Source organism: Denticeps clupeoides, chromosome 19 (genome assembly GCF_900700375.1).
Source record: "Denticeps clupeoides chromosome 19, fDenClu1.1, whole genome shotgun sequence".
Classification (NCBI taxonomy): Eukaryota; Metazoa; Chordata; class Actinopteri; order Clupeiformes; family Denticipitidae; genus Denticeps; species Denticeps clupeoides.
Genome location: NC_041725.1, coordinates 10,532,813 through 10,556,589, shown reverse-complemented (window position 1 = coordinate 10,556,589; position 23,777 = coordinate 10,532,813). Strand labels below are relative to the sequence as shown.

At 44.6% G+C, this 23,777-nt stretch overlaps 1 protein-coding gene across 2 annotated transcripts in view; it reads right to left on the bottom strand.

Annotated features, from left to right (window-relative positions):
- Window positions 1–10,157, bottom strand: part of arhgap42b (Rho GTPase activating protein 42b) — a 56,346-nt gene extending 46,189 nt beyond the window's left edge. The window contains exon 1 of one of the 2 annotated variants that reach the window (XM_028961949.1): window positions 9,607–10,157. In XM_028961949.1, the coding sequence (XP_028817782.1) occupies window positions 9,607–9,760 (154 nt within the window). In that variant the 5' untranslated portion in view covers window positions 9,761–10,157. The remainder of the gene's footprint in view (window positions 1–9,606) is intronic. The other variant, XM_028961950.1, reaches the window with a different exon arrangement.
- Between the last annotated feature and the right edge of the window lie 13,620 nt (window positions 10,158–23,777).

Below are 23,777 nucleotides of genomic sequence, written 5' to 3'. Positions count from 1 at the left end.
TGTACATGTGATGGAGGCATGCACAGTGCCAGTAGGTGGTCTCAATAGCCATGCAGCAAGCATGTGCTCTGTACATGTGATTAAGGAATGGCATGGATATTCAAGTGTATTTCAATTGCATTTGTTTGTTTTTGTCAATATTATGCTAAAATATACTTTGCTCAACTATATTTAAGTTCCCTAAGAAGAGCCAACCTTCAATTTTGAAAATTCCCAGTTTATTCCCATAAATTCCCGTTAATTCCCGTTTATTCCCATTAATTCCCGTTTATTCCCATGGAAAGTTTCCATCTTTGAAAATTCTGGGAATTTTGCAACCCTAATTCAGATACGGGCACCGGCACGAGCTGGAACTGAGAAGGTGCTTCAGTCTTCTGAAATCATACTCGTGCTTCTGCTTTCATCCAGATCCACTCACCAGGTTCAGATACGGGCTTCTAGAAAGCTTCGGATCTGGACCAGGAAACAACAACTGCACTGCTATTTTTAAGGTCCAGGAAGTTCCAGAAGACAGTGTGAGAGAAGTGACCTGACGTTCACTGCGCACACATCCACACAACTCACGGTTCTTTTTTCCCCGCGCCAGCAGAGGTATGGAAGCTGTATGTGTGTCTTTCTTTGTCTCTCTCTCTCTAAGCCCCTCTCCCATGAGGAGCCTCCCTCTCTAATGGCGCAGTGAAAGCAACGCCGGCATCCGGGCCCAGAGGACATACCTGTCACTTAGCATGGTTGTTTTCTTCCCCTTTCTTGTCCTCCTCCTCTCACAGCGGGGACGTGCTCTATGTCACAACAGCCTCCGTGCGGCCTGACAGCTCTCGTCTTCGTCTTATGGGGTGGGTGGGGGGTGGGCTTCATATGCAGCGAGTGCTCAGAGGACTCCACACACTGTTTACTCTATTGTCTGTAGATGGAAGGAATAATAAACACGGGTACGGAGGGGGAGCGTGGCGTGGCGGCTTATCTGCACAATGTAGAAATCCAACTCGGCGTATCATCCCGAGGTGGAGATTTTAGATATATGAGGCGAGGAGGCTCCGTGCCACACCTCCGGGAAAATATCAAATGTCTCCAGCGAGGGGGTTGACGCTTTTGTCCAACATTGTCAGGAAGGTTTCAGAAGCCAAAGATGGAAAAAGCCGAGACTTTGCTTTTCTTCTTCATCTACATATATATCAAGGGGTGAGGACCATATGGGTGCAAGTGACATTTTGCCGACTTTACAGCAGAGCAAAAACAATTTTTTAAAAGCACATTTCCTTAAACACATGTATGACAGAGCATATACTGTACATTATTTTACTACATTTAAAATGTAATTGTCATTCATATCCATAAGTCATTAATAGTCATTAGGTTTCTGATTAAAAACATTAAAAACCACCACATGGTTGTCAATATAACACACAGTCACTGTGACATCATTAGCGATATTGTGATATTGTGAATGTATCATGATATCATGATATGATAAAAATTCACCAGAAGGCTGTTATCTGTGAATTCCCCGTAAACCCTTTTGAATTATAATTGTGATCTAATTAAGTATTCGTACAACTACAGGAAAATATCCAGCTTTTATGTGTTTGTGTATGAATATATACAATCTGGGTCAGTTTTTTTTTGTTTACTTTGCATTGTAGGTCAGTAGGTAGGTCCCTGTTGGTTTGGACACAACGTGATCAATATGCGGCGTGGTCTCGATCCATTCAGACGACACTGTGTCAGGCGTGAGAGCAGCAGGGCGGAGACGTTTAAAACGCAGCGCTGCTTCCGCAGGACATCTTCACACGGGTATTAAACGTGTTTCATTAGCGAGAACAGGCCCCATTTGCACGACGGCACGATCCACCGCGCCCTTCTTGCGCCTGTCTTCTCGGTGTGTGTCTCTGGGAGACAGCGGCACGCTCTCATCCTCCAGGCTGGAGCAGCAGGGGAGGTGGGTTCTCCGAGAAGCTCCCCCATCATCACAGGTCTCTGATGGTGCCTCACCTCCACTTTGGATCACAGCCCCGTTACACAAGGGCTGTTTCTGCCCGCGTTTCCGCTCCATGCGGCTACACCCCGGGGGGACGAGACGAGGTGAGAAGGTTTCAGAGGAACCGTCAAGAACAAACTCCAAACCTTCTGCGCGTGGTCTAAAACGCATGCATCTTCAGTAAAACATGCATTAAATATTCACATTTACCACAAATGCCAGTATAATGTTCACAAATCAGGATCCAATAAGGAATAACCTGAAAACACTTCACATTCTGACAAATACAAAGAAAAGAAGAAGAAAAGACTAAAGAATGCCGTGTCACTTCTGCGCTGACAGTGTGAGTGACGTGTTGATGGGCTGTCAGGTGTTTGCTGAGCAACAGGAAGTTATATTGTCGCCGCACAATGCAGACTCCTAACAAACATGTAATATCTCAGTCCTTTCTCTCGCCAGTTACGAAGCGAATCTGACGCAGTATTAACCCGCCCCCTGTATTTCATACCTCATTAACAACAACACGATCCAGAAATGTGAGATATTGCATTACAATGGCTGGGATATTTATTCTTAGCAAGGGCGAAAGAGGATATGTGATGATATTTACACCCGATGAACTGAGGTAGTGTGAAAACATGAACAATGTCTACCGTTTTTTACGGAGTCAATTTCAATGCGTTCCTTCTTTTTTTTTTTACTCTGCCGTTTTCTTTTTTTCTCTAGTCAGTAAGTGGGGCCTGAACTTTGTGGTCCACAGGTTCAGAGGTGAATGGGTGACCCACTGGGCTACAACTACCGTTTTATTATGGTGGGCCATGCTGTCACTTCCACTTTCGCTTTCAGAGAAGAAGGCCGCGAAAGAAACGGATCCGTTTGGTGGAGACCGCCCGCAGGAAAGCGCTGCAGGGAGACCAAAATCGCTCTGTGATTCGCTTTGTGTTTTTCTCCGGCTTCCACGCTCCAGAACCCCGGCGCCGTGTCCCGGTGTGACTCCTTACTGGAGTTCGATGGTATGGAGCTTCAGCTCGTTTATCTCACATCCCTATTCCGATCAGAAAAGGCAGCGCAGCGATGGAAAGATGTACGTTAGGAAATATTGAACTGGTACCATTGACTAGGTCCAGCAGCGTGTGGTGAAGGCCGCAGGCGGCCATTCAGACCAAAGGGAGGAAGGCTGCTGAGAAGTGAAGTGAACGGAGCTGCATTGCCATCTTATATTATTGTTTCTTTGGGTTCCAAGAGTGTTAGAGCTGGCATGTCTTGTCAGGTTGGTCCTCTTGATTTGCAACGCGAAGCCCATCAAAGGGACGCTCGACTCCGTTCCCAGCCTAATGAGAGGCAGGAGGGTCTCACCACCGCCCCTTTGATTCCTTTTGGGAGGGATTGTACGGGAAGAGCCGGGCTTCAGCTCGCTGTTCTTCCTCCTGGTAATAGTGACAGTCGCTCCTCAGCTTCCCAGCAGCAGCACCCACGCCGCTCTCTGAAGAGGCTGGAGCAACAATAGGACCTCCAAACCAAACATCTGCCCCGTGTGACGTGAGGCATCAGCTTCTGGGCCAATCAGAAATGAGAAATTTTGTGAATGTTTAAGGTAACCTTACATAACCGAAGAGGGAAGGCTGACTGCACCACAGTCTGACTATGTGGAGCATCCTCTGCGTAAGGTCATGCTTCAGATGCACAGCAAAATAAAAATGACAGGAGGTCCAGGGAAGAAAGCCAGACCTTGTAACAGACCTTGTAACAAACATTATTTATCATAAACAGGACAAAAATATCAAACTAGACCATGAAATTGAATTTAAAAGTCATCTGGACACACTTCATCCCAATCTTATGCTTTTTTTCACATGGGCGCTTCTTCTTGACTCATTTTGGGTATGTAAAACAAAAAAACGATACATAAAACAGATATGTTCCTGGCCTGAAGTGGAAAAATTAAGATCCATGCCTTCGAATCAATGCAAGACAATCTTTTCTTGCACCTCTGAGTCACAGGTTTCACTCAGCATGTGATCCTAGTCCGCTTTTTCACTTCCTCCCTCCGCAGGCTGCCTGGAGCAATAATCTGGAGTTCACCAGACTACCGACACCAACCAAATGCCGCAAATCTGCTGCTCCTCTGGCCATAGCAGAGCCGCATCTCATTAGAAAAGTCTAATTCCCTTCTACGGTGCATCTCTGTGTGGCAAGACGGCCTAGCGCTATCCTACAGAAGATAAAGCAGAGGACGACTTTCACTTATTTATTGTATGAAAAAAAAACCAGATTGACATCTTATGCACAGGGGAATTTATGCACAGAACAAAGATGGAACAACGCTAATTAAAAGAGCTGACCTCCTCTGGCAAATATGCACTTAATAGAGATGTGGTCATTCACGAGGTCCCTGTGAAGGCTTTATCGTAGACGTTGGTGCCATTACAGCCTCCTCTTACAACGGATGAATTAAATATAGAAGAATATAAAAAAAGAAATCGGAAAGAAAAACATAGAACGCCATATGCAGTTAAATGAGCTGAGGCAACGCTTACAATAATGTCACCGTGCGAGTTCGGGGGACACACTTGCAGACATGCTTGGAGCGGGGGGACAAGTCGTCATACGGGGCCGGTGAGAGGGAGGCTGGCGGTAAGTGGGAATGGGAGTGGAGAAGAGGACGCTCTGCAGCTCTGGCTCCGTGGGGAGTAGCGTGGAAGGAGACGAGGGGATGAGGCTGGGGTGGACCGGGACAGAGGAGAACAGGAAGACGGCTGGCTTGAGGACGGTCCGGGAGCCTGGGTTGGATGGGAGGTAGTAGTCTAGTGGGTAACACTAGAAGACCAGAAGACCCAGGTTCGAATCCCACTTACTACCATTGTGTCCCTGAGCAAGACACTTAACCCTGAGTGTCTCCAGGGGGGACTGTCCCTGTAACTACTGATTGTAAGTCTCTCTGGATAAGGGTGTCTGATAAATGCTGTAAATGTAAATGGAAGGGAGGGTGGGGTAACATAGAGTATCGTCGTAGCAAAAGGGACAGGCAAACTCAAGGTCGAGGACAGGCAAAGGTTGCGGTCACAAGGTAGAATCAGTCAGGCATTTATAAGGAAGGACAGCGTCTCCGGGAATTAAATTCAACAAAGAGCGGGCAGTGCCCCCCCTGGCCGACTGACTTTTATACTGGCCGCTGCCCCACTTCCGGGTCGCTGTCTCCCTGGCCGATCTTGCTCCCCCTGGTGGGCTGGAGGTGGCACATTGGCCATGACAAAGAATTAAAATACAGGTTTCAATTCTTTTGGGCTTCAACATTTACATGTTTTTGGTTTTGCGTCAAAAGGCACGAATGAACTTCAGCAGGACCAACAGATGTTGTCTAAAATCACTAAGAACGTTCAAAACAAGTAAATGAAGCCTGAAATGAATTTCCAGCGTTATAAACCAGGTAGAGGAGTTATGTGAGCTGTTTTTTTTGTGGTTAAGGTCTGTTTTCCATCAGCTAGAATCTATCTTTTTTGGCAGGCCAGCATAAATGTCTTAACATCAAGCAGGAAACTGATAAAAGTTTATACCATGCCATAACCCTCCGTGACCTTCTCTAGAGTTCTGCAGACTTGCACGACATGGCGTAGGGGTAACACCACTACATCGACATTTACGCCATTTATCCAGAGCGACTCGGTAGTTATTGGTAGTTACAGGAGCAGTCCCCCTGGATCAAAGGCTGACATAGAGCTAACATAGCTTGGAGGAATTTCATACTAAGGGTGGTAGTGGCCTAGTGGTTAACACACTCGCCTATGAACCAGAAGACCGAGGTTCAAACCCCACTTACTACCATTGTGTCCCTGAGCAAGACACTTAACCCTAAGTTGCTCCAGGGGGGGACTGTCCCTGTAACTACTGATTGTAAGTCGCTCTGGATAAGGGCGCCTAGTAAATGCTGTAAATGTAATGCTTTCTAGACCATCATGTTCCAAGTGGAAGATTGTGGGTTCGAATCCCGGACCGCCAAGGTTACACTGAGGTGCCACTGAGCAAATCACCGTCCCCACACACTGCTCCCCAGGTGCCTGTCATGGCTGCCCACTGCTCACCAAGGGTGATGTTTAAAAGCAGACGATGTGGTTGTGGTGTGACTGTGTGCTGTGCTGCAGTGTATCACAATCACTTTACTTTTCATCACAGGTCCCTGCTTACTCCAGGGAAACTGTCCCTTACTAACTACTTGTAAGTTGTAAGTTGCTCTGGATAAGGGTGTCTGAAAAATGCTGCAAATGTAAAGATTCAGCAAAACAAAACCAGTGGACAGTTGAAAGTAGTGTTTATATTTATTTGCATAATTGTCATTTTATCTTACTATTAAAGATTAGAGTATTTCATTACGAGCCCGATGTTTCCTTCAACAGTAATCACAGTCTCCTCAGCATTAAATACGGCTGATCGGCACATGCATATAATGCACGTTAATCCAATGAATCACCTTAAAGGCCAGAAAAAATATCTGATTTTGACATCCTGAATGTGCTGTCTGCATTCTGATAAGATGCAATGTGGTGCCGTTTATGTTTTTTTGTTGTTTTTTTGACAGTACAGTTATCCTTAAAATGACTACAAAATGAATACAACTTAAAAAATAAACTTAATTGAGTAATTATTTGAATTAAATGGTGTTTGTGAGAACTTCTGTCTAATTGTGGTAGTTGGAAATGCATTCATCTCAGTATGCGCCACACTGCCAGATCAATTACATTGTATTTAAACCCAAATCTGCTTATGTAAAACAGCCAGTGCAAGATTACTAAATCAAAAGCATAATCGCACTTTACAGTTGGCCCTCTGTCTCAACCAGCTCAGAAAAAAAAAAATATATATATGTATATTCCATAGCACTGACAAGCACGTGCAACATTAAAACCACCAGGTCGCGCGAACAAGGAGAAATGGCCCTGTCAGGGAGACTGGCACCTTTTCCTATGGTCTCAAACATGCCGGGTACGACCAGCTGGACAACAGCCCGATTCTGCTGTATTACCAAGGAAACCCAGTCATCTGAAACGAGGGAAAAGTACATTCAAATGAAAGATGGCAGACAGTGTTGGAAATCCCGCCTCAGACGTCGATGCAAGTAAAGCGAGGAAACGACGACTTGTCCTTTTCCACGCTTCTAGTCGCTTAGGGGATATTTTTAGAGCAGAATCGTCTGTCTCAGACATTAAAGGCGAAAGCAGGGGAATGCATTTCAGTCAGATGCCATCAGACACGATAACTTATTATCTTTGCTCCACGGGCTAAAACCCGACACATCTGTTTTCAGACAAATATACTGACAGTTTTCATCATCCAAATTTTCAGAAAAGTGTAGCCCAGGGAACGCTAAACCTGATTCGGGAAGAAAATGATCTTGGATGCTAGAGGGCATGACATGGTGTAGTCTAGACAAATGCTGAGGCTGGACAATATGGCGTTAAATTATACAGTGTGTGTGTGGGTATATATATATATATATACACACACACACACACACACACACAGAGAGAGAGAGAGAGAAAGAGAGAAGGAAGCTTGAAGAATAATGATCAGTGAATCAATTTCAAAATATCTGTTAAAGCAATTGGGAAATTTCTAAATGGCGACTAAATTAGTATAAATATTATAGTTTGTATATTATATTTCTCTTCAATAAAAAGGACTGAACATGGCCAGTATTAAAAACAGCCAGTATTACAGTGGTATAATTATGGTATAAAAGCGTAACAGGGGATTTTTTCATTCAGCAACTTGCTGTCACGGGGACTCCAGGCACGGTATGAACAGCCACACCGACGTCTTCTCTGCGCAGGAGAAGGAGAGCATCGGGAATTCCTCAACATCCACGACGTACGCGTCTGAGGCGAAGCGCGTGACGAAAACGGGAGGATTTGGTTTCCCTCTCTTCCCGACCCCCACCGTTTTAATTCAGTAGCTGCACACGTTCAGCCAGGTTCCACCATCTTATGGATAACAAAGCAGTGACTGAGGCCGGTCTGACGTGCATATTCTTTTAAAAAAATATATATTCATGTTTTTTGTGTGTGTATATTTGATGCATTTAAAGTGAAGTGTAAAATTGATCGTACGTGACAAACCATATGACAGGTGAGATGGAACGTAACGTTTGTATGTTTTCCAGATGAGGGGAGACAAGCTGTTCAATTGGATCAGACTCGGGGGAGGGAAGGTTTGACGGGGGGCCGACTGACCACACTTCCTGTCCCCGAGATGACAGGAGGACACGTTTCACGCCGTTACGCTACGATAATAACAAAACCATTTCATCACAGAGCTCACCAATGTGCAGATCCACAGGTTGGTCACATGTTCTGTCTCACACACACACACACACACACACACACACACTCGCACGATGTCATGACAAAACTTTCCAGAGGATGATGGGGTATGGTTATACAACCGTGTTTACAGCCCATTTCCTGTAGCAGATCCCTGGGAGCAGAGTTCCTGAAAGTGGACCGATATCTGTGCTGTCAAGAAACTGACACACACACACACACACACACACACACACACACCAATGGCTAATGAGGTAAAATGTACAATAAAGATACTGATACAGGGCTGCACAAGATGCCAGGCCCGACAAAGGTGCGAGGGACCTTTACCAGCGGGCAGGAAAGGGTTGTTAAAAGGGGGCCAGAAAGCGTCCCCCCCACAGCAGGAAGCGGGGTCTCCCCCGAGAATGCAGAGCGCGCCGAGGAATTAGCCACAGAAGCGTTTGACCTTCTCATGCGCAGGCACCCCGCAGCTCATGGGAACGGGAAGAGGAGTAGGTGGTGCCTTCAACAATGGACCTCCACACTTCAGAAGCCCAAGAGGCGCCTCAAAACTGGCCAACTCTGCGGCCCGGCTGGTGTTGCCGAGGGGGTTCGTCGTGACCCTGACGTGGACGAACCGGCCAGGAACCTCCCACCTGAAAGACCAACCACGTCCGTCGTTCTGTTCTTATTCCTGTTGTTGCGTTCCAGCCATGAAACAGTGACCCCTCGCCCGACCCCGAAGGGTCATGATAAATATTTCAACGTCTCTTCGGCCAGAACAGCGAGGCCCGAACGAAGAGAGTCCTTATCGAACCCGCTGGCTCCCGGCCCGGCATGATACCGCAGGGAAACAAGGGCGCCTTTTGTTCCCCGGTTATTAACTGAAGGACAGAAGTGTCCGGCTGCGCAGGCCTCGCCCGGCCCGGCATTAAAACGAGCGCCCCGAACAGGAGCCTGCAGGGCAAAAACCCCTCACATCCACGGCGGAGATCACAGGTCCGTCCGTCAGATCTGACCGACAGATCCGTGGCGACAACAAACACTCCAGTTACGAATGGGGAACGGCGTCGATAGAAGCGCCAGGTTACGTTCGTTTTTCCGTGCCATGGGTGACATTCCCAGTAGCCACTAAATATTAACATGCATGGCGCCACTTACAAGTTCTAACACACACACACACACACACACACACACACACACACACACACACACACATATATATATATATATATATATAAAGATCAAAAGGCTCCAAATGCCTTCCAAGCCTCCACTTTCCCATGTTAAAGAGGACTTCAGGGTCGATGGAAGCTGCTGAGATGCGGGACTCACTTTTCAGCGCGGTGATCAGCATGTTCCCGTCTTTAATCAGCTCTTTGATGAACTTGTTGGTTCTCTCCAGCTCGATTTCGTGACATTTGAGTCGCTCCCTGAAGCCGGGACTGTCCAGGAACGAGTCGCTGAACTCCAGCGTCGGCAGCCCCATGACGGTCTTCCTCCTTCTCTCCGCCGCGCACAAAAAGAAAAGAAAAGAAAAGAAAAGAAAGAAACAGGGCCAGCGGACGAATAAATGACAAACGGGGCGAAGAAAAGCAATAAAGCGGCGATGGCGGCGGCACGGGGAGACGATTCGGTTCCCTCGCGTTCGCGGTGGGACGGGAGCGGTTTTCTTCCCCTCCACTTCCGCCCGGGCCGCCGCTGTCCGCGGCCCCCTCCGCCCGGCGCGGCGTCCCGGGGCCGCGGAGACGCCTGCTGGCCGCTCGGCTCCACTCACTCGCCCGACCTTACGGTCCAGAATGAAGGTAGCCAGCGGGGTCGAAGGAGGCAAATTCGGTGCTGGTGCTCGGGAGTTGTCCCGGGACGCTGGAACTGTCCGCTACGAGCCCAACACTACAAGAACGGAGACGTTTAGTGAGGGAGACGGTGTCCTATGAGATCAGGCTGGCCAGACTAAGGGACACAAACTCAGAGTCCCCGGGGAAAGTGGGACCAGACTTCTAACTGGCAAACCTGATGTACCGAACAGGCCAGAAGTCTGGACACACCTTCTCATATAATGTGTTTTCATGACCATATACGTTGGTAGATTCTCACTGAAGGCATCAGAACTATGAATGAACACATGTGGAGTTATGGACTTAACAAAAAAAGGTGAAATAACTGAAAACATGTTTTATATTCTAGTTTCTTCAAAATAGCCGCCCTTTGCTCGGATTACTGCTTTGCACACTCTTGGCATTCTCTCGATGAGCTTCAAGAGGTCGTCACCTGAAATGGTTTTCCAACAGTCTTGAAGAAGTTCCCAGAGGTGTTTAGCACTTGTTGGCCCCTTTGCCTTCACTCTGCGGTCCAGCTCACCCCAAACCATCTCGACTGGGTTCAGGTCCGGTGACTGTGGAGGCCAGGTCTCCACTTTTTGTTAACTACATAACTCCACATGTGTTCATTCATAGTTTTGATGCCTTCAGTGAGAATCTACCAACGTAAATGGTCATGAAAATAAAGACAACACATGGGAATGAGACGGTGTGTCCAAACTTCTGGCCTGTACTGTATGTAAACTGAGGATTGCAGCTTTGTTACTTGCTCTCATTCGTGACCTTGATTAATGTGTTTTCTACATTTTATTTGGACCAGGGACACTCTTATGGCTACGTAATTGTATAGTCTGACCTTTCTTTTTGTTATATCCTTTCTTTGTGCTGTAACTCATGAATCATCTGTTAATACTTATAAAAAAGAAAATAGCCAAAACAGTGCTCGGCATAACATGTTTAGTTCACTTTTTATAACCAGCCACAAATTCAACGTCCAGTAATTCTTTTATCGGTTGATAGGTTAAAAAGTAACAGTGAAGAGAAATGAAATGCTTTCTCTCAGACAACTGAAACGAACGCAAAAGACAACTAATAGTCCAGTTCACCATAAAACAGACCGTTCAGCCGTCTGGTAAACTCACGTGGAACTCACAGGATCACTTCTCACCAAACACACACTTTACAAAACCATGACAAAGGTCAGATTGGAGGGCACGGCGTGGGACATGGTGCACAGAAAACACGGCCCAACACGTCCCTCCGTCGGTGACAAACGTACTGAGAATTGGGTGCTTCTGTGTTAAATTGAGCGAGCATCAATTTGGCCGCCAAGTTTCACTGACCTCATCGCCATCAAGGAACAAAGATCCACGGACACACAAAGATGCACAAACCTTAAAATGTAGACGGATTTTCCACGAAAGGTACTTGCGCTCAACACACACACCCATTTAACCTCTAATTAATAACAATGCGCTTTATGGGCAACAAAGGAGCAGAGCACCAAACGCGATGCTAGTTTGGTAGTGATAAGAATGAAGTATCTGTCAGGTCAAAAATGTAATCCCCATCTGGGCCGGTGATGGCCGACTGTCAAAGTCTCATTCAGAGCTTCTCCAGAGATACAGTGGGCAGTAGCACGTAAAATGTTACTAGAGTTTTGGTTTATGAGTTCGCGTCAACGTCATGATCATTATCACCGTGATAAATTGTACTAGCAAAGTAATTGCAGTTTGACAGGATTTCGGATGAATTCTAAAATGACAGAACATAATAGTTTTGTGATTTTATGCTTGGTGACTGATGTCGTGCATTAATAAAAACAACATAAAGTGTCATTTATAATTGTATTCTCAAAAAAAATGTCTCCCCAGTGAGACAAACAAATGCAACCCGACTACGATCACACACAATTCCACCTCGATCGATAAAACCGCAACATATCCAACAGAGGTAGACCTATTGGCATGTGTGTGTGTGCTTTAAATGGGGTGTAATTATACTTTCTGATAGATCACACTGGAACTAATGAGGGTATGAAGACACTAGGCTCAGAATTAATACCTTGGTAAATGAACGTAATTAGACTGGAGCCTAATTGGAGCCGGTGGAATCGGCCACAAATATAGGGGCAAGGAGCGATGATAATGATGTCAAATTCCAAATGAGCATTTGGTTGGTGATTTGAAGGGAATCGGGATTTCGAAGCATCCTGTCTTCTCATTTGCATATGAGCCCGGGGATGGAAAAAAAAAGCGAGGCCTCCTGCCAGGGTGGCACACTGATTGTGTGCCAGGAGGAATTACAGGATACTGTACACAGATGCAGGACGTTGCACCGACTCGACAGAATGCGGTAACTAAACAAATGATGGTTTTCAGCTGGGAACGGGCCAGTGTCTGTCAGCTGGTAAAACTGCCAAAATATATCAGCTCTCATGGGCATTGTACATTTCCAAAAAAGGCAATAGTGAAATGTTGTGAAGAAATTGCGGTAGAAATGGCTGGGCAAATATACTTTAATGTAATTGTGAACTGCTCAGAGGAAAAAGACATAACGTGAAAGAATTTCTTTTGGCACTAGGTGGTACGAGGCATGGCTAATTGAAGCCTAGAATGGCCGCCCGTGGTGCCATTTATGGCAATTCAGCTTAATTGGGATGATACTCTGAAAAGGAAACAAGTATAGTAATCTTTCATAACCTCAAACACCAATGCCCCACACACACACACACACACACACACACACACACCCTGGGGAACTCTGAAATTCCCTAATGGGAAGATCACTAGTTGAAAGTGACGGAGGCTTGGCTTCCATGAGTGGATTCGTCTGTCGTTGGCTGCCATTGGATGCCAATAAACCAGGCAGAAAACACATTGATTAGTTTAGCAGCATGGGGCGCATTACATTAAATTAGATCACCTCTGACATCAGCGCATTATTCCGAGGCACCGTCACCGTATGCGTGCCTAGGCTCTCCCTTCATTGGGATGTGTGTTCGTGTGTGTAGGTTTTTTTAATCGTCCATGTGGCATCTGTCCATGGCCTCCTGGTTGAAAGCCCCTGGGGTGTGGTTTGTAAAATGACTGTGACCAGCACAAAGATTCAATACATCAATGCAGATGTTGCTGCAGAGATTTAATTACTGATCTCGGTATTGTGGCGGCTGGGAGGGATCATCTGAATTGTGTACAAACTCAAAGGAGTAAAGGAGGATGGATTTTTTGGCAAGAATTAGCATGCTCAGCCTGGTCATTGTATAAGATTTTGTGTGCATGGTAAAGCCAAAGCTGGATTAGAAAAAAAAACATTGTTTAGAATGCAATTTTCAGGAACAGATTTAGTGATGGGACCTCCAAGGTTGTGGGTTCAAATTATGGAAGAAAACCTGTTACATCTGATCCCCAAACCGCCAAAGTGTCACTGAAGTGCCACTGAGCAAAGCACTGTCCCCACACACTGCTCCCCGGGCGCCTGTCATGGCTGCCCACTGCTCACCAAGGGTGATGGTTAAAAGCAGAGGACACATTTCGTTGTGTCACCATGTGCTGTGCTGCAGTGTTTCACAATGACAATCACTGAAAAGGAATTAAGCAAATCTACACCATGTGGAATCACTACGCGGACCTCGTGTGCCGGAGTTGGAAGGTGGCTTAATGTTTTTAAAAATTTGTTACATTTTACATCTGTTGCATTTAAAACAATAAAGGAATATGAATTAAGGAAGTATTTCGAGATTTTCAACAACGGCCCAGTGACAAACAAAAGTGTTTCATGTACGAGCTGGTCTGGCATGTGGGATTCCTGAAGTCTTCTAAATTAAACAATGTTCTGAAGCGTCGCAATGGCAAAAAAAAAGAAAGAAAAATACCGCGATGAATGTCAGCTCAAGTTAAAGGGTGTGCAGTGCTGTTTGAGACAAGTTGAAAAGTGCCGTGTCACATGAAAGCACGTTCACGTTTTTTTTGCCGCGCTGCCATTAGCCCTGATTGTGTGAGTTATTGTTGCAGGCTGAACATTTGGCAGTGGCTTGAGTGACTGGTCGCCTTCTCTCTCTCTCTCTCTCTCTCTCTCTCCACCTCACCACGCTCCAGTCAGCCGCCCTGTCACCGTCTCCCTCTGTGCATGATTAATGGCCCTAATTGAGATTCATTTCTTATCAATTAGAGTGTGGCATTTACTATTGGACAAGCCCTCCTCGCTCGTCCTTTATTTACCGCCTGACACAAAGCAATCCGCCGAGGTCTGGCGGAGACGCGGTCTCTTGCCTTCGTGCCGCGTGTCCGGATGTGGCCTGAATGGTTAGGGCTGATTACAGTCTTCCGCTAACCACGGACGTGTTGCCGAGGGGGTGGCGTTTTTTTTTTTTCCGAGGAAAGTCGGGCCAGTCCAGAACCCAGTCATTTAGCACCCTCACGGGTCTCAGAACCTCAAACCCTAACCGTACGCCACACGATGAATAGCTGAAGCTGAAGAGTGTGTGCGCTGGGGGGGTGGGCCGGGATGATCATCGGCTGTCCGGCGGGAACCCGGCCCTGTACACAGCGAGCTAAGGTAATTCAACTAATGGCTCCTCACCGAGGTAATTTTACAGCACATCAGGAATCATCAGATAAATCAAACGCAAAAAAAGGCCCGTAATTCCAAAACCACACTGTAGCCGCAGCAGCGGTTGAGGGGATTTTTAGGCTCTACGGGGAGGCCTTTGTTCTTTAGATAAAGCTCCGGCGCCCAGGTTTTCAGCTGAAGTGCAGTTGGCTGCTTGTTGATATTTGCCGCTTCAAAGGAAATTGGAGAAAAGGGTTTTGTTTTTTCCTTTGTTTCAGGGGACAGTGGTTTCGAATGCTGAGCAATAGTCTGTTACGGCTTTCGTGTTTTGGGCACAGATGAACATAATAGGGTTAAAGCTTTGAAAATCATTCATATTTGTGTGCCGCTTCCCTAACAAAGTGAGCGACGGTTTCTACCTGTAGATTCTTGCTGGAAAGGAAAATCCACAGGCAGGGCAGAATGTGAAACTTCTACACCAGACATGTGGGGTCAGCGTAACACGAACCCTGGCGGCCCACCTAAACATCACGCCCAAGAGTACTGGTGGGGCGTCAGATCACCCCGAGGTGGAGAGTCACAATGCTACTGGCAGGAATTAGACAGATGCACCTTCAGCTAAAGGTACATGGACCCTCGGGTCTTGAATGAAAAAGGCTGTACATTGTGCAACAGGGTTGGAGTTCCTGGTAGAATCTGGGTAGCATCACAAACACACACACGCACACATAAAAGCACATCAGCACAGTCAACAACTGGGTTACTGCAGAAAAACGCATTCTATTATTACAGCTGCATGCATATCACAATATATATATATATATGCGCATAATACACCAAAAGTTGCAGAAAAAAAAACACACACACATATATATATATTTGTTTTTTTTTTCTGTAACTTTTGGTGTATTATGCATTAAAAACCCCGGAAACTTCACACGTATGAAAAATCGAATAGAAATAGAATGTAAAAGTGGATCATGTTGTGAAACCTCCACCGTGCTCCTGATGGTACCCCAGGAATGATCAGAACCACAGGGAGAGAGGGAGGGCTGACCGCTGAGGAGTGGACGGTGAACAGGGCAGAGGCTCAGTGAGCCTGGGCTGACATTTACCCTGATCGAACCGCAGTGCCTCGGCAGTCCTCTTATTTAGACATCCGCACGTCAGTCAGACGCACGGCCCCGTCTGTCAATAAGTAAAATTGAGCGACCTCAAGAGGGCGGTGTTACTGCTCTCATCGCCCGGACGCAAATGAGGGCGGGTGGCAAGCGAGGATGTGAGATTCCACCGAGACTGATTCTGTCTCAAAGATACCGCTGGCGATAACGTTTAAATAATCGAGGTCACAGCGATATTCCCAATTATCAAACGGCAAACAGAAATCCGAATATCCCTCTGACCCATGCTGATGACGGGTGAGACGGGCTTTGAAAGAATCTCGGAGCTCAGATGTGTTTCACAGACTCATTTTCAGAGGAGGCATTATGTGACTGCATACCCACCCACGCACACACATACACACACAGACAACAACACACACTCGCACACAGATTTGTTGGCTTCATTCAGGGCTTCAGTTTCACACGAAGAGTGGTATTCCGTCCATCCACCCCCCCATAGGAAACAACAGATTGCCTGAATGAGAATCTTTCCACTGAACCTCTCCCTCCCGACGTCCTCCATCTGGACGAGGCTTCTCTGCCCCACCGGCCAGACCAGCACTCCGGGTGTTAGAATAACACAGCGGCCCTTCAGATTACTTGTTGTTACACATTGGACCCCGATGCCGCCCGTTCCAAGGCAAATGCTTGTAGAGTCGGCATTAAGAGATCCTGCTATGATCGTGTTATATATATTTGTGTGTGTGTGTGTGTGTGTGTGTGTATGCACTATATCCTGCTTTGCTTCATTTATAGAGGCCCCGAATCATTTCCACCACGTGGATCACCCACGTACATTTCCATGGTATTCGCACGGCCCTCCGACATCCAACGTCACATTTTAAAGCCAGCATCGCCTTCCACAAGACACTCGATGGCCAGTTTATTAGGTTTACTCAACATATCAGGCACTGTGTGCGTGTGCACAGAGCTAACATCTGATCCATTATCTTCCGCTTCCCCTGAGCATACAGTGGTCTGGGCCATAATGTGTTTACTTGAAGAGCGTTTGAGGAGAGCTGCTGCAAACTACCAGCCAAGCGAGGGACATAAGTAAAAGCCCAGTTCGTCCACGTTTCCAAAAACCTGGAACATGGAACCTAACAAACACCCAGACCATCACAAATCATAAACATGGGTATGACAGGTAAGTAGATTGTATGACATGGACACTTAGATTGCACACAGTCTTCATTAAATTGGGAATATATTACATTTTATCACTCATCTTAATTTATCACTCATCTTAAAGTAGCAACAAAATGTAATCAGTTGTGAAATTAACCCGCTTAAGAAAACAGAACCAGATGTGTGGAAGGTACAGGGGGTGAATGTGAAATTCACAGGTGGTGCCACAGAGCCCCTAGTACAGCAGGAAGCACCAATGTGGTGATTGGGGTCCCTAAGACACACAGGGGTTGATTAGAACTACTATTCACTCCCGTGTCCTACATTGAACCATGTTATGCCGTGTTTTCCTGCCTTTTTATGTGCCATCATGCACCTTTTTCAGAATGTCATACTTCTGCGCCCCGTCAATCAACCCACTCAGCATGACGCCACCAGCCTCTCATTTGTAGCCATCATATGCATCTGTATTCCTTTATTTTACTTTACTTTACTTTACTTTATTTGGCAGACGCTTTTATCCAAAGCGACTTACAATGGGAAGACACCAGCAATTCTCGTTCGATTTCTATAGAATATCAAGTATACAAACTAAGAGCCCTGATAAGGCTTAGACTTGTCATTGAAGAACATGCTCGGAGAGTGTTGGGTGCTAGACTAAGAAAAATTATAATGTATTTATACATTTTGTATTTGTTTGTTAAATGTGTATGCATGTGTATGTGTTAAATTTGTCTGTATGTGTTAAATTTGTCTGTTAAATTTTTGTCTGTTAAATTTTGCCATGCTGATAAATAGATTCTTCCATTTTTAGTAGCTGTAGGTCATAGTAGACATAGGTCATAGCAGTGAGGTGGTTATCCATATTTCTAACACTGGCTGCGCCCATGTAAGCCATGTAAGATGATTTATATGCCAGCTCTGTTTCACCTGCAATGTTTAAGATGAGTGACAAAATTGATAATTCATAAACCAGAGGACACAAACACATGCTCACAAAAATGAAATAAATATGTCTTGTCTTGCTGAGGTAACTTGTTTTGTCCCTTAACAATATACCATTATCTTTAAGCCCAAGAATTGGTATTCATGTCACAGCCTGTACTGGAGGCCGAGGACGGGACCTTGATAAGATAGAGAGGCATTAAGAGTTTTCCATCTGTAAGAAAATTACACAGGTCTTCTGTGTCTCCTGGACTCTGCCTTCTGGGATGCTTTTTCCTGAATTCTGAGTCAATGATTCTTAAAACTTTTTTAATCATCGCTTCACTCGCACTCAGATTTATAGGTCGTTAGTTTAATGTCATCTCGAGGCTCCTGCCTGGAATGCGTATTTCCTCTGGTGACGAGTGGCTGAGAGATTAGATTCGGGTCCTACTGTTTGCTGAATCTGAGCCAGTAATCCTATAAAAGGGGGAAAATTTACTCCCAATTCATTCATAAATTTTGCACTGAAAAAAAATACTGATGCTGGGGTAAATTATAAAGGCAGAAATATATATAAATGCATAGTTTTTCCAGATCAACTCAAAGTCGTGCCAACATGATGCACAGTCCCAGCATGCCCATCTCCAGCTGTAAGGGCGGAAATAAATAAATAAATAAATAAAATTAATAGTAAAAAAAACCAAAACAATAATGGTTGTTATTTCCTTTTATTTTATCCGCAAAGGCCAGGTCCCTGTCGCAGAAGGAGGAAATGGAAATGGGAGTTTTTTACTTCCTTTAAATGTCCTAAATTCGAGTTTCACTTTAAATTACTAGTAATCCTTAAATCTAGAGTTTAAATGTCTTAAAAATACTGCAGACCCAATAAATCATTTAAAAAAAAGCCTTCAATCTGTCAGTAATCCGCTGGTCTCTGCAATTGATGTTATTTTTTAAAAATCCCAAAATAAAATTTGTGAATGCTGGAGGGACTGCAATAAAAATATGAACAAGCATATTGTTATTTAAATGTTTTGACAATATTTTTAATGTAAACTCTGAGAAAATCATAAAATTTAATATAATCACTCGCATCATACAAATTTCCTTGTGTTTCACTGGCCTTATGGGTGTGACAGAAAGTCCACTTTTAGTTAAACTGCCCAGATGTTGTTTTATCCGGTATACGGTTGTGCTATATGTTGATGTGAAATGTGTATTGTAAGTTCCTGTCGCTGTGCCTTTGCTTCGGACAAGTTACCCTTTCAAAAACAGTTGCATTTCAAAATACTTATCAAATTATTTACCGCAATATATACTGTCTACCGTATATCTATGCTTACATTTATATTGTGTAAGATGGGGCATCGCAGGACCATGGCCTTTCTACGCTTTTGTTTTGCATAGCGGCCATCTGTAAGAAGAGATGTGACATTCCTGTGCCTTTGTTGTGCATGAAGATTCAACACCTCTGTTTTTGCATCCCTTTGTCAAACTGCATTGCAACATCCCCTGAGCCAAACGTGTGAGGTGCCGGCCATCGGGACCGCCCACTCTCTTTGTCTTCCCCAGCATTTATCAGACGCCCTTATCCAGAACGACTTACAATCAGTATTTACAGGGACAGTCCCCCTGGAGCAACTTAAGGTTAAGTGTCTTGCTCAGGGACACAATGGTAGTAAGTGGGATTTGAACCTGGGTCTTCTGGTTCACAGGCGAGTGTGTTACCCACTAGGCTACTACCACCCCTTTTTACATACAATATTCACATGTAACTGCAATAATAATTTACCGGTGTTAATAAATTGGAAACTGTTCATTTTTTAACCTCTATTGTGCCACGCCTCTTTCTGCCAGGTAACATCAAGTTGGAGTGGTTTGAATACAGTGCTTTTTTGTGTATAGAGAGTTTTTTTACAGACGGTTCTCTCTCCCCACGGTCTTTTTACAATTGCAATAAGAATTTTCTGCCATATCACACAGCCCTAACCCATGCTGTAACCCCTAACCCCCGTGCTGCTCACTATTGCTGATTTTACCTTTTCGCTGCTCTTACCTTTGTTCTATCCACTTTCTGCCGTGACAATGCAAATTTCCCACTTGTGGGACTAATAAAGGTTTGTCTTATCTTATTAGTTGAAATTAGTGCAAACAATAAACACATTAAACCTTGTTACACAAGTACTATGAGACCAATGCCACATTCAATGGAAAAAATCCTCTAATTAAAGGTATTTGTGATCATTAAGTCCAAATAAACTTGGATGTGAAACTATGATGAGGCTATATTGTGCATAGGGGACAGGGTTGTGTTTTTTCAGAGTGCCGTTAAAGCCTCTCTCCGCCATTTCACTACAACAATTTATCTTTGGAACGATACACCTCATGACTCCCCCCCCAGAGAGATGAGCCCAACCTCAATAAGGGGATCGACATGGCCAGCAGCTTTAAGTGGCCGCCAGACTCCTGTGCTTTTGGACCACAGATGGCAGTCTAAGATGAGGGTCATTTCACAAAGGCCCCGGGCAGACTGATGACAGTGTGGCTTACTAATTTGTTCTCCCTTCGACTGCGGGCCTGTATTCAGTCAAAGGCTGGTGTGTCTAGTGTTACATAAAGCACTTAAACAGCAAAAAAAAAAGACTCAAGGGAACATCGGGGCTTCTGTTCTTCTAGCCAACTCTGAAGGCATTACTTTCTGCATACTGTAGGTTACCTTGTCTGTTGCAGCCTTCCCTTTTCCTCCTTGTTGTTCTACCCTCTTCCATGCTGTCCTTTCCATGACCATACCAGTCCATTTTTCAACAAACCCTCTGTGGGGAAATTCACCTTAAAACCATTGGAGAAGACACGTCCAGTGAAAGACACTCAATGGCTGAAGGGCACTGTTTAACAAAGACAAAAGACTTTTCTACCCTACAACACCTGGTTTTTACTAAGCACCACCAGACTTGCCATTCAAATACTATTGAGTGACAAGTCCTCGTTAAAGATTTATGCAAATGTTAAGTCATTGCTGGTCACAGCAGCTGGGGAACATAACCTTGCCTCAGTTGGTGTTTTTAAGGCTGGATGATGGGGGTCACATGGTGCTGCTAATAATCAGATAAACCCCAAAAGCCCTCATCGACGAAATCCCAGATCCCTGCGCTGTCAATTTCAATTAGGTCTGTTGGACAGAATTATTTAGTCCATGCTCACCAAAATTCTGGAAGCTATCACAAAAAAAATCGATGTAACAAAAACTCTCAGTGGGTCTTCTGACATTTTATTTTGAGTGGGCGAAAAAAACCGTCTAGCACAGAAGAACAATGTTGCTCACCAGCTTCACATGTTTCAAAGCCAGAGCTGTTTTCTCCTCTTTATTTGTAGATAAGATGAATGTCTGCGCGGCCTCCCTACCAATTCAGCATATCATTTTAAAGAGTTGAGAGGAATTTCAAACGCCTTTTTTCACTCACTTTATCCTCTTTGCTAGGCATGGGTAATTTGTGATGTAAAGGAAACGAAACCCATCGCCGCAACAGGCAGTTGATGTTGGAGTTTTATTGATGCCGCTCCTTCTGAAGACAGTGGCAGTTTGGGTGGCAGAATGCAGGCTGCCATCAAACCGGCTGCCCCAGACTGCTTTTCTGAAGCCAGGATCTGGAAGCATGGCAGCTGGCGGGTGGCCGAGATCTGCTTTCATCCTCCCCTCCCCTGTCTCTCAGTTCGGCCTGAAATTGGACCTCCAGTACACTGAATCAGCACTTTGAGCATTAGTCTTGCGCTTGCTCCCCCTTTTCTCCATGGGTTACAGCAGAGCTGAAGACTCCCCCCTGCCGAGAGTGTAGGCTTCTCTCAGGGGTACGTTTGTTCTTCTGGAGGGGTGCTAATGAAAAAAGTACTAATATGAACAGGGAAGCCTGGCCACACGTGATGTGACTGCTACTAAGTGGATTCTGGGCTTTAGCTCATCTATTGCTGTTTAGGCATTTTTCATTTTGTAGTAAATGAGGTCCATGCAAGAAAGCACAATCTTACCCCATATACTGAACCTCCAGGCAATTCGTATCTTTCAGTTTCATTAAGCTTTACAAGTGATTACAGAAAATCACACATTCCTGAACAAATAGATGGCAAACAAGGAAACCACTCTTTTACATACTTAATATGTTTAGTGTTTAACTTTAACAAGTCATGAATTTCAGTGTTAAGCTCACTGCATCTCTGACTTTAGGTAAGAGGCAATTACTGAGATTTAAATCTAATATTCCACAATGTATTGAAGAGGATGTTATTGTAGCTTTAATTGTTAAATACAAAGCAAAATTAGCATTAGAATGTGAGTTCTTAAACATCATTTGATAATGACTAATTATACTTACTAACTAAAAGGAGAAGAGATCTTCCAAATTATTTATCTGGTTTATTTACCCATTTGCTAGATCAAAATCTTGATCTATTATGAATAGCATTCCACATTGTTTTGGGCTCATTCTTCAAAAATGCGTCATTGTCATGTCCCTGCACTAGTGCCCCCTGCCACTAGAGGCTGCTCTGTACACACAGATTTAATGTTAATGTTCTGTTCTGTTCTACCCATGTGTCATTTTACCCTTTGTATTGTTTATGTCTCAGCTGAAGGGTCAGTTTGGCATGACATAAGAGGTTTGACAAGGCTGTCCCAGTTCAGAGGAGAGGGTCATTCAGATAGATAGATAGATAGATAGATAGATAGACAGATAATTAAATTCCAAAGGGGATTTTTGGAAAATCATTGTGTGGACTTTCTCAGAATAAAGCTGCTGTCACTAAGAAAAAGTCCGCAGAGCAAAAAATTAAAAAATGTTCATCCATGAAGAAGTAAAATATTTTATGCTCAATTAAAAATTTTTTTAATGTGCTCTGGTGCAATATTAAGGGAGTTTCACGAGAGATGTAATTATCCAATAGGTATGACGTGAACAAAGCTGTATATTCACCTGTATACTGTGTTTGGGGTCACATCACTTTGAAGTTTAAAGGCTTCTTTTTTCCTTCTAATATCCTATTTTAGACTCAGTGTTTGTCTGAGCCTTTACTGCCTCCTCACAATTGTTTCTTGGGTAGTAACTGCTCTGACATGCTTGCTTGCAAAAGGTCAACTTCAAATGCCATGGCGGTGAGCCACACCAGCACAATTACAGGTTCATTTGTGGACCACCAGCGATTAAAATAAATGTGTAAATGTATAGCTGACAACTTGCTTTAATCAAGTTGCTAAGTTTAATGGGATTAAAAGAAATACATAGTTCTTTAAAACATTACATTTAAAAGTTTGAAGCTTGTAGTTAGCTATAATGCATGGTTGTTCACTGCTTCACGGTCTTAAAGTGAAGAATATATAAAAAATATTCAGTGTATTATATCTATGTGGTCATAAAATAATTAAAAAATCAGTACTAGGAAACAATATCTGACACACAACAATACAGGTATTGCCCTCATAAGCCATTAGCACTCTCTGGATATTGATTTGCCAATGGATTATTACGTTATGTCTGAAGACTGTCAAAGGAGATCTTCCAGGCCTCCTCATGTTGTCTGGATTCAATTGGGGATCCCTCAGGAGCGGGTAACTGAGACACAAAAGCTGGGGGATGATGGGATGGTATTGGGCAACATGCACTCGACTCTGGCGCTTGTCAATTCGGCTGCCCGACTCTGTGATGAAATTGCCCCATTGTCTAGCGAAACAGAGCTTCAGCCTGCTTTGTTCTGGCTGAAATGAGGGGCAATATCCAATGACTTCAGCCCCAGATGGGTACACAAGGCAATTATAAAGGCCTGCCACAAATGAGCTAAGTATCTGCATTGAGAGGAAACCGTAGAGAGGAAGTCGCTGGGAAGAAGAGGCAACTTTAGCCTTGTATTGCTGCATGTTTACACAGCTCCT